The 23,558-nt window shown below is 39.8% G+C and overlaps 2 protein-coding genes and 1 non-coding gene across 3 annotated transcripts; 1 reads left to right on the plus strand and 2 right to left on the minus strand.

The window, feature by feature from the left end:
- Window positions 1-1,536: 1,536 nt before the first annotated feature.
- Window positions 1,537-2,450, minus strand: LOC108102651 (angiopoietin-related protein 7-like). The gene is made up of 2 exons (XM_017207789.2): window positions 1,864-2,450; window positions 1,537-1,802 (listed from the first exon to the last, which is right to left on the minus strand). Exons 1-2 carry the CDS (start codon window positions 2,403-2,405, stop codon window positions 1,685-1,687), a joined length of 660 nt encoding a protein of 219 aa, XP_017063278.2. The 5' UTR covers window positions 2,406-2,450; the 3' UTR covers window positions 1,537-1,684.
- A 6,859-nt stretch (window positions 2,451-9,309) lies between these two features.
- On the plus strand, window positions 9,310-9,380 carry Trnag-ccc. Its single transcript has one exon. It is a non-coding gene; the product is annotated as a tRNA-Gly (tRNA).
- Window positions 9,381-17,814: 8,434 nt separating this feature from the next.
- Window positions 17,815-18,600, minus strand: LOC121530060. The gene has a single exon (XM_041818437.1). It carries the CDS (start codon window positions 18,598-18,600, stop codon window positions 17,815-17,817), a length of 786 nt encoding a protein of 261 aa, XP_041674371.1.
- Between the last annotated feature and the right edge of the window lie 4,958 nt (window positions 18,601-23,558).

The following is a 23,558-nucleotide window of genomic DNA, read 5'->3' on the forward strand; positions in this document are numbered from 1 at the left end:
TCTAGTAAGAACTACTAAGAACAAAGACGACAGCCAAATCTTCAAGAATGTCGATTCCATTGTTATTCAGTATTGGCGTGGCACAGTAGACTTCAAACTAAACTTGCGCATAGAAATCCGCAGCTTTTATAGGCTGAGTTCGCTTAAGATAAGAATAATTGTCGCCAAAAAACTTATTGTGTAAGAATTTAGGATTATCAGCAATTTTGAAATCTTAAAAATAGAAACGCTTATCTGAAGAAAGGCTTGGGTTTCCTAAAACTATCAGCTTACGCCGCAAAATCGAAGCATTACAATGGAAATGCCATTATTTTTGTACAAAGAATATACTTAAAAACAAGAGGAAACGCTATAGTCGAGTGCCGCGACTATAAGATACCCGTTAATGTTTTAGTGGAAATTCACAAGGCGCCACCTATTGTCAGAGGAAGTATGTTGAGTATGCTTATAGTGACGTCACTGCCCTTGTGAGGCCTTTTAACTTTAATTTCTTTATAAATAGCGAAATAATGTTCCGATTTGAAAAATCTTTGGTAAATCGATAGATATTAACAGAAATAAGTAATACGAGGTCAAACGAAGGCATTCATAATAATATTATAGACGCCACAGTTTTCCGCGGTTTGTGGGCGTTAGAGTGGGCGTGGCCGGATGCAACTTCGTGGCCAGTTGCACAGGCATCTCTTAAATACGTGTTTCTAAGCAAAATTTTGTAGTTCGTATAGTTTTTGAGATTTTTGCATTTTTGGTTTTTCGGGTTTTGTTGGCGTAGAGTGGACGTGGCTTGATCGGAAAAAAACAATTCGCATTGGGAGCATCATAAAAACCTACATGCTTAATCCAAACTTTCTATCTCTTATAGTTACCGAGATATCAGCTTCTCTAGAAAATCCGAAAACCGTCTTTTGAGCTTTGTGGGCGTATGGGTGGGTGTGGCCGGATAGTAAAACCACTATAAGATGCGCTGGCATCTAAAGATTATACTTTCTGAATTTCAACTTTCTAGCTCCAATAGTTCCTGAGATTTCAGCAATTTTAGTTTTTTTGCGATTTGTGGGCGTTAGAGTGGGCGTGGCAGGATGCTGTAATAAACTTGCGCTGTCCCGGGACCTCAAGAATCTTCATGGTTAATCTCAACTTTGTATCTGTTATAGTTCCAGAGATCTCAGCGTTCATACGGACGGACGGACAGACGGACGGACGGACGGACATGGCTCAATCGACTTCGCTATTGATCCTGATCATGAATATATATACTTTATAGGGTCGGAAACGCTTCCTCCTATCTGTTACATACTTTTCAACGAATCTAGTATACCCTTTTACTCTAAGAGTAACGGGTATAATAATAATAAATAAATAATAGCTGGGGACTCTTATAATTTACTTATATTATACATTTTTCTGTGTAAGATCCAGTCATCCATCGGAGTTGAGCGAAAACTAAACCAGGCCGGCAGGCTGTAAATGCTGCCCTTCCGCCGCTAATTTAAGCTACGAATATCAGCATGAATATCAGCAATAAAATATTTATAATCTCATATTTCTTGATTTATTTTTATAATCAATATACGCCTTAAAAGCGCTAACTGTACTTGAGTGTAAATAAAGAAGTCAAATTCAAAAAGCTATTTGTACAAAATGGGAATTATTTTGAACGGCTTCTTTGCATACTTAGTATTATTTATAGGCAAATCAACATTTCCAAATTAGCATTCCAATCGTAGTCATTCGGAGTACCACAAAAAGCTCCAACGATGTTTCCACGAAAAATATCCGAAACAGAATATAAGCTTAATTTTCTGTAACATCAATTTATAAGTTGTAGTTATAAACAAAGCTTAATGGTTGTCATATGTTTACCGTTCAAGACATCTATTATACCATAATGCATCGAATGGACCAAAGCAAAACTTATGCTTATCCATGAGATGTATGACTTCAATCTCTCTTTGGGATCTGGGAGTTGATAAAGAATATATCGCACTATTTTGTAAAGCAAGTATCTGAAAATAGTTTCCAAGAGCAAAGTCGGAACAACGGGAGAAACTAGTGGATCCATCCTCCTTTCCTACTTTGATATGCAGTTCGTGTGGACCACCGCCAGTCCTCTCGAATATTTTCTTTATTCCCATGAAAAATTCGCCATTGACATCTCCAAATCCATTCACATAGTCGTACAAGGGTCGTTTAAAGTTCTCGGAGCCATTAAATCGTCTTTGTATTAACAACTCTTCTGAACAGGCATATCGGTCTGTTACTTGGTCAACGTCTGTTGTGCTTAGCTCTTCGGTTGTACTTAGCCCTCCGGAAACTAATTTGTTTTCTGGCAAAACTGATTGTGCTATAGTAAGAACTACTAAGAACAAACACCACAGCCAAATCTTCAAGAATGTCGATTCCATTGTTATTCAGTATTGGCGTGGTACAGTAGACTTCAAACTAAACTTGAGCTTAGAAATCCGCAGCTTTTATAGGCTGAGCTCGCTTAAGATAAGAATAAATGTCACCAAAAAAGTTATTGTGAATGAATTTAGAATTATCAGCTATTTTCAAATCTTAAAAGTAGAGCTAAATCTAAGCAAATTTCTAGAATGAAAATGTAATTGCTTTTTAAATAGAAAATACTTAACATTAATAAATAAATTATATTTCAGGCCTCTTATATTTGACTTATATTATACATTTTCCTTTCTTACCTAAGGCGCCCTCTGTGGTCCATTTATAATACTTACAGTTCAACTTCCTGTGTGTAATTAAAAAGGGGAAATTGCGCCCTCTATCGTTAGTGAAGGTTCTAAAAAGGTCACTATCAGCACATACACCAACCAATCACGTAAGCATAGGTGTCGCTTTTCACATAACCAATTTTCTTCATAAGCCTGAACAAAATTTATGCTTTAATTGTTTAAATTTAAAGATAAATAAAAAAATGTATTCATTAAACTTGTAATAAATACTTTAATGTATATTTTTGTATGTTATCTTTTGAAGAGCAATGCCATTTAAATTGTTGGGAATATTCTCTGAATTCAAAAAAGTTTTTCGTTCTTAAACGTTATGAGGCATGAAAAATAAATTTATGCAAGATTTGGCATTTGTTTATTAACATAACTATAAAATATATTCAAAACCCGAGTTTCAATGAAAAATGTGTCAGAAAACGTATATGATTGGCCTGAGAAAACTGCTAAATGGGTTAAAATCTCTCCTTTAAACCATGTAATTATTACCATAAAGCTAAGAACTGGCAATAAAGTTGCCTCAATTTGCTTGCTGAATTGACAGATTGCCAAAAGACACACAGGCGTCATTAGCCGGGTTAGCAGAAAGAAGCAGAAACCGCATCGGCAAATTGACCAAGGTGTTGAACTTCGAAATTGCATTTTAATTTGGTTTCAAGCTGCAGGTTGCTTTTGGTGTTGCTGTTGCTGCTGTTGCAGGTGTCGCCCAGTCTGTTTTGGAAGTGTTGAAAACCTCAAGTGGTCAATGACTGGAGCTTACTGCACTTGCACTCGTATTATTACACATAATTGCCCACGTTGCTGTTGACATTGTTGCTCTGTGGCAGTTGCAATTGCAATTGCAGTTGCTGGCCTGTGCTTGATACTTGCCACAGATAAAATTTACTCGTACGTAAATGAAAACAAAAACCAAACAAGTTTCTGGCCGTAGCCAAGGTTTATGGCCACAAGCGTGTCAATTTAAGTTGCAATTAGGCAGTTAATAAATTTACCGATTTTGCCAGTCAGATTATGGCCAAGATGTCAGCTGATTAATGCCCACTATCCCAGCCCGATTCGGTAGCCCCAAAACGTAGAAACTCAAATGGTTTTAAATCGAATTCAATGCTGGCGATGTTGTCCGTCATCCATCAAAGGTTTCTTTTTGACCAGGAAGCAGATTCGATCCGGGCGCAGCATCAGCCTTAGCCACAGCCTCGTGCAACATGTGTGTGGTGTGTTGGCACAGCAGGTGACATTTCCAGGCCAGATCAGGAAAATGTAAATAAATGATCGGACAACGGACGACACCCATATGATCACCCAGGCAAACACGACATGGAGCAAGTTGTACCTGGTTATGTTTATGTTCATGTTGCTGTTGCTGTTGCTGTTGCTTTGATATACAAAACACTTTTTCATATCGAAATTTGTGATAGGCCGTGATTAATGGCGAGCGACACAAACACTTAATTTGACGCCAGGCCCGTAGCTGGCGCCTTGGGGAAATGGCAGAGATCTGAAAGCAAACTCTTCCACTACACAGAAAGAAATTTAAAGTTCGGTGAAACCAAAAGAAATAGTGAATTACTAGACAAAATAGTAGATGATATTCGTATTTTTATCATAAATCTGAAATCTTCGAGGTCATCAATGAAAGTAAGCCCAGTTTAGTACCAAAGTGTAAGTAAGATGTAATTCCTGACATAATTTATAGTTTTTAGGTATTTTTTTAATTTTATATTATTAAATAAAAGCAAATAAATTATTTTTTCTCCGTGTAACTTTAGATTAGCTGCTGGTTTGCTAGCTGGGAGAAACAATAATCTCGGGAAAGATTAATTATTGTAATCACATCAACAGCAGAGCCATGCGAACGGATTCGGATTCGGATTTGGGTTCAGGCTCGGTCTCGGAATGGGAGTCACAGAGAAAAAATAAGCAAACACGAAAATGATCAATGATCATCGCTGGGTTCTCTGTTGATTTTTATAGCGAACGGGCGATCGGCTGGCCTGGGTTACACATTTCATTGGCTAATCAAGATGCTAATTTGAAGAAGATTAATTTGTGTGCGAGTTTCTGACTGCCTGCCAGGCATACCCGAAGATCCGAGAGATTATAATCTGCTAAGCAAGAGGAAACTGAAGGCTTATTATTAATACAGGCCAACACAGCCCCCAGAAATGTGTCTTGTGTTTAATTAAATACGCATACACTGAAAGAAGTCATGGCTATTCTTGTATCTTAATGATATCATTAGTTGAGATAATACTTTAAAATTAACAGAAAACTTTTCTTGAAGTGCATTGGCTGAGTGTTGGGTTGCCTGTACAGTGACACGCAGATTAATTGAAATTTTATGAGTAGCGCAGACGTAAACAATCAGCGAGACCACCTTTTGCCAGCCCCTAAGGTCATAGGAGCTTGGTGAGATCCCCTCGACCACGGATCGTATATCCAGGTTCCAGCTTCGACTCTACTAACTGGCCAAGTCGACGGCGCAACTTGGCAACGGACAGCTGTTGCTCACCCCGTGGCCAAAAAGAAACTTGCAACATTTTGAAAAATGGACCACAACCAGGCACAGTGGCTGTCTCTTAAGATGTGTGGAAAATTTTAAGTTTAAATGTTTGGAAAATAGCTTAAAAGTTAATCAATGATATTCACAGACTTAGTCTGGTAGACTTTAATTACCTTAAATTATACGGTAATTAAAATATATCTTTTAATAAATTTAACTTTTACTACGTACCACTGTGCCTTATGATCCTGCTGACGCGATCGCCACGCTAATTGATAGACTGTGAAATTATTTAACAACGGCTGGAAAGTGAGCTGAGCCAGGCCATGGCCCAAAAGGAGCTTCCAAGCGTGGCCAAGATGGGTCAGAAGGCTTTCGACCCGGTCATCAAGACCCGGATCGGCACTTCTTTTGGTTGGCTTGGCTTGGCCCCCGGCCACTCATCCATCCAAGCGAGGAGCTGGACGTGTTGGCTAAGTGAAAAGTGTTAAAAAGCGCAACTCACGGCGACCAGAGTTTGAAGACAAATGAGGAGAGTCTTTTGACATTTGCGAAATTTGAAATGTCAGCCGGTGAGCTGCTGAGCCGGTGCCCCCCAGTTGACGAAGGTCCCGGATGGGAGGTCTCGGATCCCGTGGCAGATCGCCACGCTTTTGGCAGGGATAAGTTGCGGGAAATTTAAATTAAAACTCAGGTGAAAGGTTATTAATTTGCAAGTGGAACTGGGGCGTAGCTCGGCTCATTGTTAATACTCGAAATCTCTGCTCATTGGGGTTAATGTTGATGGCACTTTGACAGGGATGATGATGATGATGATGGGGATAATGACGAACGCCAGCGGCGATGATGCCAAATGAAATGGCAACGACAGAAGTGACTGCGATGACTTTAATTAATAAGCTTATTAAGAGAGATAGAGACTTTCTTTTTGGCAAAGAAATGGAGAAGAATCTTAAAAGAAAATATTAAGCTTAGGGAATACTACGATTTACTCAAATTTGTATGCCCTTAATAGAAGATAAAGGAACATTTTAAGGTTTAAAATAATTCATAACCTATGGTAGGCCACTTTTCTTTAATTCCCTTTCCTTTTATGGCCATAAACCCTTCGAAAACCCATCGATCTGTCTTTAAACCTTTTTCCTTACTATCCCACAAAAGCTAGTATCTCAATCTCTGTCGCTTTTTGCGTTTCAAGTTGCTGCACAGCTGAAGTGTGAAATTTGCTTAGCTAACCCAGGGATCAACCTAGGGTTCCAACTCCTCCAAGTTAAGGACAAGATGGGCCCCTCCGGCTTGGGCATGGGATGAAGCTACATAATTCGAGGCCCGAAAGATAGGTAGCCCGGCCCGAAATGCCAACGAGCCGTGGCCATTTCCACTTGGTAACGGTAAGCGAGGGAAATTCAGCACGCACGACACACAAAATGCGGCGGAGGTGGAGTGAGACCAGGGTCTGGAAAATAGGCAACTGTGTGACCATAACTTATGCGCAAATTATTCGATTTGGAGGCGTAAAAAATGCAGATACCCCGTGCACAGCTACCCAATAATGGCCAGTCTGTCTCTCTATCTCTACCGAAGAAGCTGTGAAAGTTGCACTGCGACTCGGGCGGGAGAAAGAGTGGCAAATTTGTAGAAAATTGAATGCCACCTACCCATCGTCGGTAGCAACAGATTGTTGCATCAAAAAACAAAAAAAAAAAAAAAAATTATAACTGACCACGTAGGCGGCACACGGATGCCGATGTGTAATTTTTGTGAATTTATTTTATTTGGCAACCGCGAATTCACTTCGTACACTCAGAAAATTTATAATATTTTTGGTTATTTAATGGCATTGAAAATTTATAAAAATGAGTTTAGTTTTGTATAATTTTAAGATCTTAAACCAATGAAGAAAAGTAGTTAGTAAGATTACCATATAAAGATTACTAAATCATTTTTTTCCGATATCTTTTCTCAAAGTGACTTTAAAAATCCGCAAAAAAGCAGCAGTCGTAGCAGAATCAGAGAAAATAATTGGCAAGTTGTGGGAAAGATTTCTCCCTGGGCACTTCGTCTAATTGAAATTCCCATGCTCATCGCTCAGCGCCTCTAATGGCGACCCCAGCTGCCACACACACACACAATCTGGAATCTGGCCGGGCCAATTTAAGCCAAATCGCCCAACGACACGCACTTTTGGCCAAATGCACGCACTCGTGGGCTAGAAAAACCGAAAAGGAAAGGGAGAAAATGGGTAATATGGAAAGGACGAAAGTTCAGAGGGACACTCTCTGATTGTCTCTGGTTGCATTCAACGGCCATTTTCGGTGCTTTTAATTGTCAGTGACATCTCCCTCCTCCTCCTTCATCAGGCCTGCGATTGCGAAATGGTTCTCATGTGACCCGGGATTTTAATGCTGCTAACGAAATTTAATTGGCCTCTAAATGATTTTAATTGTGCCACTGATGTTGGCCATAAGTTACAAAGCCCAATGGCCGGCCATTCTAGATGCTGCTCCACAGATAAGGCAGTCCATGTTGGACTTCAAAATGGTGGAGAAAAAATGAATGCAATTGTGGGGGGAAAATTTGGAATATTTGGGAAAGAGATTTACATTGGAAATTTGAAAAAGGGTCAAAGGTATTTTTTATATATTTTTTATACATTTTTAAATTATAAATTAACCTAATTTTGTTTTTCCTCTATTAGCAATAAATATGATAATGATTTGCCATCTTAAATTTAACAAAAAAAAAAAAAGGAATAAACGATCAACGCCGTTGCGCGGGTCCTCATCGTCAGATCACCTCGCATCCGCAATAAATCCGCAACATATCCGCACCGGCATCCGCGTCGGCGTTCTCGTCGCCGTCTTTCATTTCCTTTGATCTCGTAGCGCCGATCAAATCGATCAAATGTAATTTTCGCAGCACGAACGTGCGGCATGGCCAAAAGAGACCAACCGGGCCAACTACGAGCGCCAAGTGCTAGGCCCTCTGATTTTGGTTCCCCCTTTTTCTGCTTTGGTTGTGGCGAAGTACATTTACACCAATTGCACTGATCGATCTGGGTGTAAGTTATATGCCACAGCAGCAGCAGCACCGTGCCAAATTCTTAATAGTTGCGGGCCTACTACGAGAGCAAACTGAATCCCAAGCCAAGGCATCAGTGTTCCTTCAGTACATTGAGCCAAGAATCGAAGGCAAGAAGTGAGAACCGAGATCCGAGCTCTGAGCTGCGAGAGTAAACAGCCAGCGACAGGGCCAAGACCATCACGATGGCGTTTTGTGGTTAAACTTTGGCGGAGAGTTGGTCCTAAGCTAAGAGTAGTCTTACACGGAGTAAAATTGGGTAAAGTTTCTGTTAAATTGGAAATAAATTTTATATAAAATGCCCTTTCTGACCTTAAATTGTACTTATTTGATGGTAAAAGAATGCATTTAAAGTAACTCATCTAACAGACCGATTTCTCTCAGTGTAAGAATGATGCTTGGACGCTGGCGGTTTCGCCATAATTAAGGACTTTGGTGTAATTTGTACACCTATTTAGGATCGCGTTGATTACAGGCCGGCGTTTTATTGCTTTTGACACCTAAAGGGAAACCGGCTTTGGCCCGCTCTCTGCAGCCCCTCCACCACCCTCTATTCCTCTTTCTTAATGGCCACCCCCTGATCCCGATGCGCTGCCCCTCTTAACCCTAAACCCATTTGGAAGGTGTGCGAAAGGCAGAAAAGCAGAACCCCCGAGAGTGAGATCCCCCGATTGGCGCACTGAAGTGGATTTATTGGCTGACGTGAGTGTTTAGCGTTGACGGCATAGAACAAAAGGAATCGCCAGTTGACTCAAGCCTTGGGCATCCATTCCAGATGTGATCTGTCCCCGCGGGCGAACTCCCACATCAAGGTCTTTGATGGAGTTGTGCTTACTCAGCGGACATCCGTTTTTATTTGCCAGTTTCTTAGTAATTAAAACATCGCTTAATAGGTTACAGGAGTATACTTTAATAGTAAGTAACTCCAGGATATGTGTTAATTAATCGATAGTTATGTTTATTAACCTTTCCCACAAGGCAGCATCGATGGTTCAGTGGTAGAATGCTCGCCTCCCATGCGAGTGATCCGGGTTCGATTCCCGGTCGATGCAAAGGTTTCCTATTTTTTTGCTACAGGTATACCTAAAGGCATCTTAAACCTGTCAAAAGATATAGTAAAAACTTAATTTACATATTTTATAAATATTTTAGTATGGTAGTTTGCTTAAATATAGTTGAAGAATAAAAAATATATTTTACATTTTAAAATTAACTAGAATATGTGTACATACGTATATTACTTTTTAACCCACAAAGCAAATCAGTCAATATTATATAATCGCCACTTTTGAAGGCCACCAAGAGCAGTCAATCGCGTCGCAAACTAATTAAATTCCAGACACTATAAACATATTTCATTATCACGCTGCCAGCGCAGTGCCAGACTAAAAATGGTAATTTGTCTGGCCAAAAAAAAGAATCTGGCTACCAAAAATTCATATCATAAATAATTTGTCAGCAGTTTGCCAATAAGCAAGAGAATCTGGCGGCATTATCGCCGGCAATTAGTTGCCAATGGCCAATGGCCACTGCAAATTCGAATGTGTGGGCGCAATAATGAGAAAAGTCCGAAAATCGGATGGCGTCGATGGTTATCGGCGTGAAAAACAATCGCCCGTCGCCTGACTGACTATTGAAAGCATTTGTCGTCGCTAGTTTTTGTTTTTTTTTTTTTTTTTGAAGTAGTCTTTGGGGGCGTTTTTGGTACCGGATTCTGCGAAATAACGCCCACACAAATTCACGGCTGCTTGAACAAATTGCTTTGACACTTTTCCAGCGAACGGCAGCGACTGGGGGATACTGAGGATTTAGCCTGGTTCTTTGGGATCTTTGGGTACTTTGGAGCTCTGCAGTTCGCAGCGGGTGAGCGCCGTTAAGACCAACTTCGACACTTGAACGCAGGCGCGGGCAGCTTGAAAAATTGCGGATATGTCACACGATTTTATGGCTATATAGAAGGAGATCCCCAGCAGCAGCAGCAACAACATCTGCAGGAGCAACTGCAGCAGTCGCTGCGCTGTCTCCGCGGGCGAATGCTAAATCATCATAAAAATGTTGCAAATCGCAACAGGACTTGCCTCGCCCCAGCCTCTCCCTTCCAACTCAACCATCGCCCTTACCTGTTTTTGAACTGTTCTGGACGAAAAAAAGTCCGTGGCATTCCTGATTACTTGGTGGGGCAGTTGCACAGTGGTAAGATTTATTTAAGACGAACTTAATTACTCTCTAAAATTGGGATTTTTTAAGGAACGTTATTTGGCTTCTTTAACTTAATTGAACTTAAACTGTTTTAAATCAGCAAAAGACTTCCATGTAACAAAAAAGAAAAAGCCTTAAACCAAAACACTGCTTAGTTTATTTTGCAAGAGAGGATTACTAGATTAAGCCAATATATTAATTTGCATATAAATTGGATTGCATGCTAGGCAAACTGGTTCACCACACATGTCGTTGTAAGACGATTAAATAAGTCTACAGTACGAGGTGAATAAACTTAAAGACTAACTAATTTATACTAAAATATATATTTAATGCTAATAAAATATAAATTTTTCTAGGTATTGTAATATATTGTAAAATATGTTCAAACATTTCTTTGATATGATCTCAACCCACCGTGCGACTTGTGGTCTTCCACTTAGCAGGCATTCCTGCTGCTCACTTACGGCAAATGACAAGACGGTTTCACACCTCGGGGAGTCCTCGCCCAGGGCTATGTAAACCCCATCCATTTGTTGCTTGATCTGTGGAGGATTTGTAACGACCAGTACTAGAACAACAGCACTTCGTGTGCAGCAAATCTGACAGCCTCCCAAGGGAGGGACCACTGTAGATTACGAGAGTGCACACGGCGGTATGGTTGGCTTGATTTGCCTCTGGGCCTGGCCCATGCACAAAAGTTATGTATTAGCGCTTTTATTGGTGAAATGCACATGTTGCATGCCAACTGCTCGTTCCCATTTGGCCACATTCCACTATTGATGTGGGTAATTAAAAGCGGGCGATCTTGAAAAGGGGGTTCTCAACGCATGCCATCTGCAGAAATCACAGTGACTTGCCAGGCTATATGACTTAGAATCAAAAATAAAACCAGACTTAAGTAGTCCTAATAAATAGTTCTTATTTTCCAACCCGCTGATGTGCAAAAGAGAGTTATCAAAGTCGCGGCCTGAATGGAAATTACTCAGGGCGTGATTTAAATTCGAAAATGAAGATTTGCTAAGCGAGGTTATTTAGAACACTGAAAGAAAGCAGAAGTACTTCAATTTTCAGATAATACCATTGGAACTTTATTGTTTTTTAATTCGAAAAGCGACCTTTCAAATAAGGTTTTCTCAAAATTGGTTTAAAAATCATTCTTAATAAGTTTTGGGTTTACTTTTTCTTGTATAAAATTCGTGAAATATCCCAAAAATTTCTTTTTGTGCACCCTTGAAACCTTGGAACTGCAGTTTCTCAGCTCCTCACTTCAATCAGTAATCACAAAATTTGCTGGCTGAAAGAGGAACAAAACCTGTACACGTTTGGCGGCAACTTGGCAAAGCAAAGCAAAGGCAACTGGGCCTGCTCCACGGCCTTCGATTCCATGGCCGGCATCCTTTGAGCCTTTTGCCAAATTACCGCGCATTTAATTTCCACTTTGATGTTGCATGCGGCAAGCTCTTTTGCCAGTCGATGTGTTGGGCATTTTTTTCTTTCAGCTTTCAGCGGCATACTGAAGAGCGCACCTGAAATGAAGCTCTCGAAATCCGATTTGCATGTAAATTTTCCAGGTCGTCTTGATTTCTTGGCCGCTGCTGTTCGCTCATAATTACGGCAACAAAATTGGAGTTTTGATTTGGTTTGTTTTTTGGGTCCAGAGCTCTACCAAAAGTTCAATTGTGTGTGGGCCAGAATTTATGGACAGTTTTGATGGCAGCGAGACGACTCACAATATGCCAGCGGCCAAATTCGATCTCCAGCGATGCCGGTTGTATTTTTCGGTTATTTGAAGCTGCAGAGCCAGAGCCGTTGACAACATGTTGTTGGCGCATTTCGGAGTGGTATTATGATAATTTTATGGCAAATCATTTTGTTTACAATTTTACAGCCCCACGACTGCGGCACGCCCAGACTAAGACCGCCATGTGGGCGGCGCACAAAATGCTGCGAATGATTATCGATTTTACATGGCAAATTACAGGTTGTGAGTGTCAATTTGGGTAAACTTTTGATCCCATGGAAGCGAAGTGAATTTAAATGATGACTATAGATGCATCTAAAGCTGTTAGCTGGAGGATTATGTGTGTTTAATACTAACATTTACTTAAGATACACATAAATACGAGAGTTATATTAAATTGAATAGCTTTATCAGAAATCAAAGTGGAACAACATTTAAATCAGAGCCTTGATTAACATAAATAAAAAATGCAATATGCTGTAGATTTATTTTAAACATCATTTTTAAAATCAATAAAATATCTTTTTAGTATGTTAATACTAAATATGGCTTTAAACTATTTTCGGATTATAAATGCTACCTTTTGTTAATCCCTCTATGGCAAACCCAATTGGCTAGCTAAGTTTGTTAAGCCGAAACCCGTCGGTTGATCATAGCCTGGCAATTTCTGGTGGGTCTGCCAAGTTCAACCCACTCAGTACACCTCCACATCGACATCGACAACCACTTGGCTCCAAACCGGCCTGGAAAGTGGGCAGAGCCACAAAGAGATCCACTCAAGAGAAGCCACAAAGAGTTGGGTCAACAAAGCAACTACATGACAAGTACACACTCCGATCTGGTTTTCTCGTCTTTTTGTTTTTTAGTTTTTTTTTAGGGGGACGTCTGGTGGTCTGGTCCAACACTTTGGTTTTGGGAACGAGCGCTAAAGAGCTGCTGATGCTGATTCCAAACGAGGCAGAAGAAGCCACCCGAAGACTGCAAACCAGTTTCTCCTCGACTCAAAAGCCCCAAAACGAGTTGCCAGCGAAGATTACAATTTGTGGTTCCTTTATTTCTTTGGGTTTTTAGCTTTTGGCGAGCTGAACGAATCAGTGCCAATGAGGTTGGTGTATACGCAGAGATGGGGCTCAAGCTACGCCCACAGTGGAGGTCTGAAAAAGACAGGCCAGGAAAATGGCTGCTTCTTTTTTTGTTAAGTTCAATGAGGGGTTTGGCCCAATTATTGGTTAAAACTTAAGTGGATCTTGAGGCTTACTCTTTGATTTGTTAATTTTTTAATATAAAAAAGGGTTTTGGCATATTTCCAGTATATTTTTAGACTCCATAATGTGGTTTGTCCTATGAACTAAAAAATTTGTAGTCTTAATTAGTTGCTTAAACTATACATCAGTAACTTTAATAATCACTTCATATTCATAGTCACCCTTAGTTCTCCTTCTACAGATAACCAAACTAAAGTTGGTATCATCTTACTTGTTTTTCCAGCCAGTGAAGCGTAAAGTTTAAGAACATTTCCCTTCAACCAAGGAAATGCAATTAATTTTACTAAAATTACCTAGGTCCATTTCTGATATCCCTGAAATGGGATTACCCAAAAAACACGCCTGATGGATGGATGAGCGATCGAATGTGTGTGGTTTTTCACACTTTTTTACTTCACGCCTTCCTGCACTTGCCTTCATTTCGGAGAGGGTGTGGCCTGTGTCATTTCTCCGGCAATTTGGTCCGCTTCTCCGGGGCCTGAGATCATCGAATTTTCCCCAGATTGGAACTTTCCTTTCAATTAAGCACGCTTTCTGCCCAATTTTTAACCACTGCACGCATCTCATGTAAAACGATGCCACATGTGTATCTGCTGCCCAGAGTCTCGGAATGTATCTTAAAGTATAAGTATCTGTGACTGCTCACGTTAAGCGGAAGATCGGTTTTGGCTCGCTTTTCACTTGGCATTGTGGAATCTTCTCCGTCTTTTGTTTTTTAACAAATATAAAATTATCCGAGCTGTCGAAAAGTACATGGAAAAATATTCGTTTTGGTTTGCAGGAAATTATTTTTGATTTTCAACGGTTCTTAGGGTTACATCTTGTGAGGGGAAAATACGATTTTTAAGGCTGCTTTCTTTTGTTTTAATTCTGAATTTGTTGTATGAATTTACAAAACATAACCATGAATATTAAGTAATATAAATAGAAAATCTATAATATAACTATTTTAATAGGAAACTAAAAACAATATATTGTTAAAATTTAATCCCCTTCCCTTAACTTGATCATAATCTCGGCTTTTCCCTTTCGTAGAAGAAGTTGCCGGCCAAAAATGCCGGGCCACTCCACTGGCAATGTCAATTTGCATACCAATTGCAACGGCCGTATGTCAAAAAATGTGAAAGTTTAATATAGAAAATGCTCAAAGCCCTGGGTCCTGGCCCCAAAGTTGCCTCCTGCCAGGCGGATGCCAATCCATTGACTGACAAGGACAAGTCGTGTGCGACAGTTGACAGCTGCTGCCTGCTGGCTGCCACCGTTTGAATATCTCCTCCATTCCCGATCCTGGGTGGTCGCCGCCACGGGATGTCCACCGTACAGTAGTCACTGGATGGGTGGCTGCTGATGAATGGGGTGAAGGTAGAGATGGTGGGGCAGCTTCAATGGCGCCAGGCAATGCCTGGACAAATGACAGTGGACGACTGCAGCTGATGAATTTATGCGGAAACCGCGATGAGAAATGCATTTTTCATAATAAATTGAAGGGGACTGGGCACGTTGGCAGCAAGCGGGATATCAGATTTTTCAATTAATATTTAAATATAACAGTAGATAAAAGCCAAAGAAAATGTGTTTTTAAATTTAAAGTATAAATTCAATGCAAGTGCACCAGCGGAGTTGCCACTCTTAATACTAAATATTAAATACTAGATAGTAAAGCCTTTTCAATCAATTAAAAAACGGGCACTTTTTACGCCGAAAAACGAGGTGGAACCGACGCGCGAGGATCCGCCTGCGTATTTAAAACGAGGTAAAGTTACAAATATAATTCATTAACAGTATTGACTTGAAGGGTAAGCAATAGCCAAGTTTATGGTATTCTAATTTTAAATTCATAAATAATTTTAAATTTAAAATTAAGAAAGTTTAAAATGCGGCTTGTTATAGGAAAAGTGATGCTGCTTTTAGCATTTATCGGTATATTCTACGAAAACGTGTCAATTCTAGATAATTCCGATTCTTTGAAAGTTGAAAAAGTGTGAAATATCGAAGTGCACTTTTTTTGTAGGATTTTTTTGTGTTAAAGTTAATCTACAATTTTTTGTTTTATTTTCTAGGAAAATCGTTAAAAAAGATTATTAACAAACTAAGAATATTTCTGCGATAGCTGATTCTTTTAAAAAAATGAAGAAAAAAAATAAATATTTTTTTTTTAATAAAACCCTCTAATAAAAGTTATTAAAAAAAAAAAAACAAAAAAAATAAAATATAAAAAAAAAAAAAAAAAAAAAAAAAAAAAAAAAAAAAAAAAAAAAAAAAAAAAAAAAAAAAAAAAAAAAAAAAAAAAAAAAATGAAGGAAGCCAAAAAGTAATCTTCGGATTCGGGGGGAAAGTGGACGTTTGGATGAGGTTAAGATGATGCCTCCCAGAACTAGAAAGCGAAGGAAGGTCGTTGATTGATGGAAAAGCTTTTAAAAAATATTGAAGATAAAATAATGTTTATCTTTTCTAATTTTTGAAGGCTTTTCTTTGGGCGACAGTTTGTCTTCGTATTTTTTTTCTAGAAGGGGTCATCTTAATCCCATCCGAGATTCCACTTTCACATCTAAATCCGAAGGCCTTTAGGATTAGGGTGGGAAAGTGGCTTTTTGGATGAAGTGAAGATGATGCCTCCTAGAGCTAGTAGGCAAAGGAAAACCGTCGATTGAGGGAAAAGCTTTTAAAAAATATTGAAGATAAAATAATGTTTAGCTTTCCTAGTCTTGGAAGGCTTTTCTTTGGGCGACAACTTGACTTCGTACCTTCTCTTTCTAGAAGGTGTCATCTTCATCCTATCCGAGATTCCACTTTCACATCTAAATCCGAGGTCTTTAGGCTTCCGTAACTTTTTATTTCTTGAACTTGCGCGATGATCGGAATTTCACTACAAATATATTGCTTTAAAACTAATGACTGTTTTTTATGGTAATAAACTTCGGGTTGCCTACGTACATACATACATCCAGTAGTGGGCAATAAATTTCCATCGGGAGAAAACAAACTGTCAGACATTTTTATCAGCAATTAATCGTGTTAATCAAATGCCTTGTCAGCATCATTTACCAAGAAACGGATTTTACGTAATGCCTGGCGATCCATTACGGCTAACAAGAGTTGAGTGAAAAGCTCTTTTGAAACGCCATAGCCGATGGCCAATCAATCAATGACAGCGACCTCAGTCGAGGCTCGATTTGAAGTTGAAGTTAGAAACTCATTGCATTTCATACTCGGAATGCCAAACAAATTGTTGAAATTAAGCGCACGAGTCACCAACATGATCACAATGGCGTGAAAACAAGTCAAAGTTGAGTTCGGTGCTGACTGCGTGACCGAAGATTGGATGTGGGGGATGCACAGTAAGAAAATTTGTTATATTTGAGAATCAAAACCAAAGATGAAAATTAACACAAGAAAGAGCAACTGCGCTTTGATGCTTTCCAGAGAGGTACATTTTCTTTTAATTATACTTTATTAATCGAATTCCTCAGTGTAAAGTTCAAATTCGAAATAATGCTTAAGCAAGGCTTAAAAAGGTTTTCCATGCTCGTGCCATAGAAAGTTGTTGTCCTTATCGCGAACCCCTCATCTCGAGTTGTCATGTCAACGCTTCTGATTCCGATTTCTGGCTGCATTCCACACATGTCACGGTGCCCAAAAGTTGAGACTCGGCCGCAGATTGATGCCCCCGGCACAGTGGGATACTTGGACTGCTTGGTTATCCACTTGGAGATACTTGGGGATGGGGTTACTTGGCTAACTGATGGCTGGTGCGGCTGGCAGCTCCTCAATGTCAGCATCAGTCGACCAATATCATCAACCACGTCGCAGTCGTCAGTGTGATTAATTTGCTGGTCTTGTAAGTTGGAACTTGTAACTGCCAACTTGGCGGATCACCATCTCCATCCCAATCCCTATCCCTATCCCTCCTCCAATCTTAACCCTTTTGTGTTACCTTCTCGCTGCCGCTGGCTGGCATTTATTAAATGCGGATTTAGTTAATGGGTTATTTTTGGTTGGATGTCGCTGTCTGGGCCATAAATCAGTGGCCCGAAGTGCGGGTATCGGTCAGGGCTTAGTCCGTTAATATGCAATGATTAAAAGTGTCATTTGTTATGGCTTCGAAAATGGATTGAACAATGCCACGGATTGGCAAATGAGAGATGTGATTTCAGCATTCAAGTTTTGAACGGAGATTGATATTTATATATTTTGAGAAAGGCTGTTTTAGTCTTAGTCGTTCGGTCCATAAAAAAAGTAGATAAATTTTAAATTTAGAATAACATAATCTTTGTTTTATTACAAAAACTGCCACCAAGAACGAGAACGATCTTTGAAGAGGTCGTCCAGTGCCGTTCGAATGCGATCTACAGGTTCGCCGAACTCATAGGCCCAAATGAGGGTAAAGGTAAATATTATAACCAAACTCACCAAGCTGGACTTGGACATACGGTTAATAAATTGCATTATTTCCGGTAGCACTCCCAAATTGATAATCATTTTAGCGATGGCAAAACAACGGCGTATGAAAGCGCTTATAAAAGTACAGCTCGCTTTGCTAATAGTTCTTTCCAGTTTCACAACCCTGGGAGTTTTTAGTATATCCAGCGATTCATCTGTAAGTTCTTCTTGATTGGCGTACAAAGTTGTTGCAGTTTTATATTTCTTATTATTTCTACGGTATAGAATCTTTACCGTGTTCGTATCAGAGTCCGAATAATATTGGCTCTCCGGGGACCGAGAGCGTTCCCTTTTCCTACGAATGGTTTTCTTATCCTCCTCTTTCATAGTCTTCAAGTGATGTCTAACTTCTCCATTTTCTGCGTCCTTGTTGGCTTTAGATTTTTTATTCGATTTTTCAGAATTAACGCACTCTTGAAAAGCATCAACGACGGCGGCACGGATGTGACGGTCCAGCTGATTTCTGGATATGTAATGTCTTGGAATAGAATGGGAGCGATTAACGGGAATCCGCGATTTGGAGGATATCTGGCTGGTATTGCATCTTAAATCCGTGTCAGACTCCTCCGGCGATCGGAGCTTGTATCTATTCCTTCTGTAATAAGAAGCCTTTGTCTTTTCCATTTTTGATCGATGGTCCATGAAAAAAGGAAAGGCTTTATTAATATATAAGCTTTTGCTTTTTTTTAGATGTTTTTATTATGTGTAATAGCTTGGAAGTCGGTATAGAGACGTCTGATTTTTCCAAGCCCACTTGTGCTGTTTAAAAAATGGATTAAAATTCCAAATAATTTTAAAGTCTTCACTCAAGGAAAATAACTGTTTTAAACAACAGTAAGAGTTTTAAAAGTTCGCGTCAGTGTGCCCAGCGCGTCTAAAGGTCGAATTTGAAATTCTGTTTAACCTTACTTTAACAAAAGTAAGTCTAACAATTAAATTCCTCACTTTTTTTTATATTAATAACCAAAATATGACGCAGCTAAAACGGAAACGATTTGTCGAAAGAATCGCAAACAAAGCGTTGCAAATTTCATTTATTAAGGGGCAGATCTGCCAAAATAATATTTAAAATTAATGCGGGGACAGTTGTTCCAACGGCTGCACCCACATGCCGATCTCTTCACACCTGTTCCGGGCTCGAGAAGCGAGGCGTATTGTCAACATATGGTCTTTCTGAACAGGAATATCATCGAAGAAGTCCCGCTGGGCATCGATACTGGCCGGAATCTTTTCTCGGGCACTGTGTGTGCAAAACAAAACGACGCCGCTTTGTCTCCTGTTTTGTCTGAATTGACAGGACACAAGGCAAAACACAAACACGAGGCAGGACAAAGCGGAAGACAATGCCAGACCCAAAATCAAGAACGCAGAATCGAGAATCGAGAAACCAAAGTGGCAATTTTTATGCCCATATGTATATGGCTAGCTATAAGTATGACATGTTTATGGTGCCCTATGGTGAGTCTGTTTATACAGATGCGGTCAGTTTTATAGGGATGTCTTTAGCAGTTTGAGATACTCTCTCGAGATATTTTATTATTATTTAATGGAATATTTTTTAACGACTTGTTACTTACTAAAAATGTTTGTTTTTCAAGGAAGTTGTAATAAATAAAACCCATCTTTGCCTTTGAATTATGAATTTTAAAAACTTTTAGTTACGAAAAATGCTATTAATGTCGCCTTGGCTGTAAGAGAACGCACAAATCCACTCACACACATACATGGCACATCCTTAAAGGATACTCACTTATGGCTCTTTGCTTATTAATGACTTCGCTTAGGGCCTCATTGTCTGGAGATTCCCCTCAACCTCACTCGATTTGGTTTTCCGGATGCATTGTGTGGGCTCTTTACCGCCCCCCCGATGACCGTTTGAATTTAGCCGCTAAATTATTGGAAATAACGGTTCGTTCGGGCCGTTCACTAACGGTACCCAATGGCTACTGTGCGCGCGCCGCTTTTAACATGGAATCTTTATTATCCTCTGCGGTTTGGAACAAAATCCTGCCCAAGGATTTCCCCTGCATTTCCCCAGGGTGAAATCTTGGTGAATGGAAACAAATAGCAAGTGTTCGAAGTAGCTGGCAGCTTCAGGGAAATGTGGGAAAAATATTTTAAGTATGGGTTAAAGGTAGTTTCGAGATTTTTCATTTGTGGTGAAGAAAAGGATGTGATAAGCAGTTTTATTTTAAAAAATATTGAATGGTTTTGAGTTTATGATTAATGGAAAGTACTTTAGTTATTTTCTTAAACCCAAAAACAGTTTTAAAAATATTATTTCTGCTTTAATATAAGGTTTTCCTTCTTTCATCACCTTCGGGCACTTATAAATTTAATATCGCTAAGCCGATCTCTATAATGCCAGTCTTAACCCTTTGTCTTTAAAATTCACCCAAAAACCTCTTAATTTAATTCATAAATATCACATGCCACTAATTCAAGTAATCTTCATTTATTAAGAAACAATTTCTCACCCCTTGGCTTATTTATGTTGATATTTCGAACTAAAACAATACATTCATAACATGCCGGGAATATACAATTTTTGGTCTTCAAGTTGCCCCCTTTATCGGCCTTATCATTCACAATTTATCGGGAAGCGGAGACGTTTGGTGTCAAATTTGGGTGTTGACCACAGCCGCGTACATGGCAATCAACGCCAAATTATTTCTTTTGTGGTGCCACCGCAGAACGCCCCACGTTGAAGAGGATTGGAGTGGTGGCATCCTTCCTTCCTTCCTTTTCCCGTGGGTTGGCGCAGCTGCCCGGGCAATTATTTCAGGTAGCCATGAGGAATGCGGTGCGCTCTATCTATGGTATAATTTTTGGTTTTGGGAGGAAATCGAACGGGAATGATACATGGAGAGAAAATAAGGGTAAGGTTCTTAAAATTGGAGAGAAAACTATTAGTTTAAGACTTCAACCTATTATATATCTTTCCTAGATAAAGGGATTATTAAATTCATATAAGGAAATCTAATTTTTCTCTCAGTGCCTGCCCAGGTTGCGTATCGATGGCGACACCTTGCGCCATCATCGCTCGGGTAGATTACCACTGTAAATATTATTAAGCACGATTACAATCGCTCCGGCAGACGGAACCGCTTATTAAAATTATTATGCACACAAACATATATATAGTGTACAGTATATGGCCATATCAGATACCGTGTTTGGGCCAAGTTAGCCAACAAAGTTGCGCATGCGCAGTGGGGATCGGCACTGGATCGGTTGAGATGGCCGCGATCTTGGATCGGGTTGACAATGGGTCGACTGGGGATGGGACATTTTACGCGTAATTGACAAGCTTTCTGGGCCCTGCTTTTATGCGGCATTTAAACCAACTAATTGCCGACCGAAATTTCCCTCCATGTGAAAAGTTTGTCGTCTTTTTTGTGTCATGTTTAATTATATCCACATTTATGTAAATAGTACTTCGTTTTTCCCCTCAGGTGGGTACACAGTTATGTGCACAATTAGAGGTAGAGATACCCGAAATTGTTGCGTGTGTTTAGGTGCGCGTGAAAACAACCAAAATGCCTTTTAGGAGCCATTCAAAATGTTCAGGGGGTTTAAGGGGTTCAGGGGCCAGCGGCTACGTAAATTATTCAACAAACTGTCACGCAATATTTTGTTACAACCACCCTCTCCTCCTCCAAAAAAAATATAACGAAAATTGTTTTGGAAATCAAAGCGAAAACGCTTAGCCCATTGCGGACCACACACACTTTTAGCCAATTGATTTGGCCGCCCCAAAAGAACGGCTGATAAGTCCATACACACACACGCACCCCCAAAATGTCCAACAATTTCTGACAATTAGCGGCGCTTTTCATGTTCATTTCGTTTCACGTATCGAGGTCTCCCCGTCATATTGACAATTTAAGCGCAAATTTGTTTCAACATTCAGCGGCTCGTCTGCGATTGAAAGCTGATTTCTGATTTTGGATTTCTGTTTTCTGATTTCTGAATGTGCCTCCACGCAAATGTATTTCCATTGTTAGCAAATCGAATTGAGGCGAACACTTTTGACATTTAAATGACATTTGAATTGGGTTAGAAAGCCAATTGGCCGGGCCAACAAGCCGACGGTCATTGATTTCTGGGAGGGGTAACCCAAGTGCGATCATGTTGAAAGGCAAAATGGTGAGGTAAATTGGTTTTCTGGCAAGATGAAAGCTGGTTAAAAAGGGTTTGGGAAAAGAAATGGTAGGAGTAATAAGAAAATCATATATTTTAGCTAAATCTAATGTCTAAGTTACCTAAATCATTGCTTACACATTACTATATAAAACCGTATATTACTTAGTCATTTTCAAAGTTCAACCAAATCTCAACCCATTGACGCATTCGGAATGACTCAAATGATGGCAAAAACGAACCGCTTTCCCTTTGCAATGCCACAAAAATAAAAAGCAGAGACCACAAACAAGTTGAGAGGAAATCATCGTAAAATCTTAAGTCATAAAAATTTTACGCAAATTGTTGCCATCGAACGGGAAAAGGGAAAATCAACAAACAAAAGCGGCAAGCGAATCGCAGATGGCATATAATGAGTATTATCAATTTCTTTTGAAATTTACTGCCAAAATGCTTAAGCATGGCGTCGATTTGCTTAAAGAAATTCCATTGGTCCGGATCGAAAATGAAAACCAGACGAAGGATAGGAGATCAAAGCCAAAGAGGGGAACACCCCAGCTGACACAAGGGGGGAAGTAATTTTCAATTTTCCACAATTACAGCGATCGGACGGGAAGTGATCTCTTGAGGGCGGTGGTTCGCGTTGGATGCTGCGTGTTTGGCACAAAGTGCAGATAAAATTAATTAAAATTTAATTCAATTCAATTCACTTGCGCCGGCGCAAAAACCACAAAGAGATTTATCGCTGATAAACGCGCCTAGAATGGGAAACCTTCGGGAGGTGGGAGGCGGTGGTGGCGCACAAGATCAATGGTTCGGTTGGATTGCTCCATGGATGTTGTTGTGGCGGCTGGTCAGGCTGATCAGGGTGGGTGAGGTGAAGGCTTCCACTGGCGCAATGGATCACGCCGTTGATTAATTCCCCCGTTGTTGGTTGGCTAGCCCGGCCATTAAAATGCCATAAAATTATTAATTAAGCAAGTGCACTAGGAAAAGCCACTTGCCAGATTTCAGATTTATGACCCAACTGGTTGGGGCGATAAAGTGGAATGGAATATGGATACGTTCATATCGATTCGAATGCCTTGGATTGGAAATTGAAATTGAACAAAATGAAAATCATTCGATTTTCCTTCTACGCCGACCCGTTGCAGTCGCATTTTCCGAGTGCCGCCTCAAGCATTATGGATTTTTAACGAGTTTTCAATTTATTTGCGCGCCAGTCGCGGAAAAATCTTTCGAGTGCTTTTCATACAGACACTCGACCATCATCAAGTGGCTTTTCTTTATTCGGACTTTGGGCCACCGTCATGTGGAATGTGCCGTGGCATGTTGTTTATTTCATTTCAGCAACTGTTCGGAAAGCTGTGGACTAGTCGACGAACAAAAACAGAAGTCTGTAAAATCAGATATATGCTAAAATAACACAGAAAAATATT

Source organism: Drosophila eugracilis, unplaced genomic scaffold (assembly GCF_018153835.1).
Source record: "Drosophila eugracilis isolate 14026-0451.02 unplaced genomic scaffold, ASM1815383v1 contig_1197, whole genome shotgun sequence".
NCBI classification, from domain to species: domain Eukaryota; kingdom Metazoa; phylum Arthropoda; class Insecta; order Diptera; family Drosophilidae; genus Drosophila; species Drosophila eugracilis.

What these genes read in the sequence shown, in the direction of transcription:
- LOC108102651 (XM_017207789.2), bottom strand. Translation starts at nt 2,405, where the DNA reads ATGGAATCGACATTCTTGAAGATTTGGCTGTGGTGTTTGTTCTTAGTA. An exon ending in TATAATAGATGTCTTGAACG is followed by an intron (nt 1,803 to 1,863) that starts GTAAACATATGA and finishes TTGATGTTACAG; the next exon opens with AAAATTAAGCTTATATTCTG.
- LOC121530060 (XM_041818437.1), bottom strand. Translation starts at nt 18,600, where the DNA reads ATGGAAAAGACAAAGGCTTCTTATTACAGAAGGAATAGATACAAGCTC.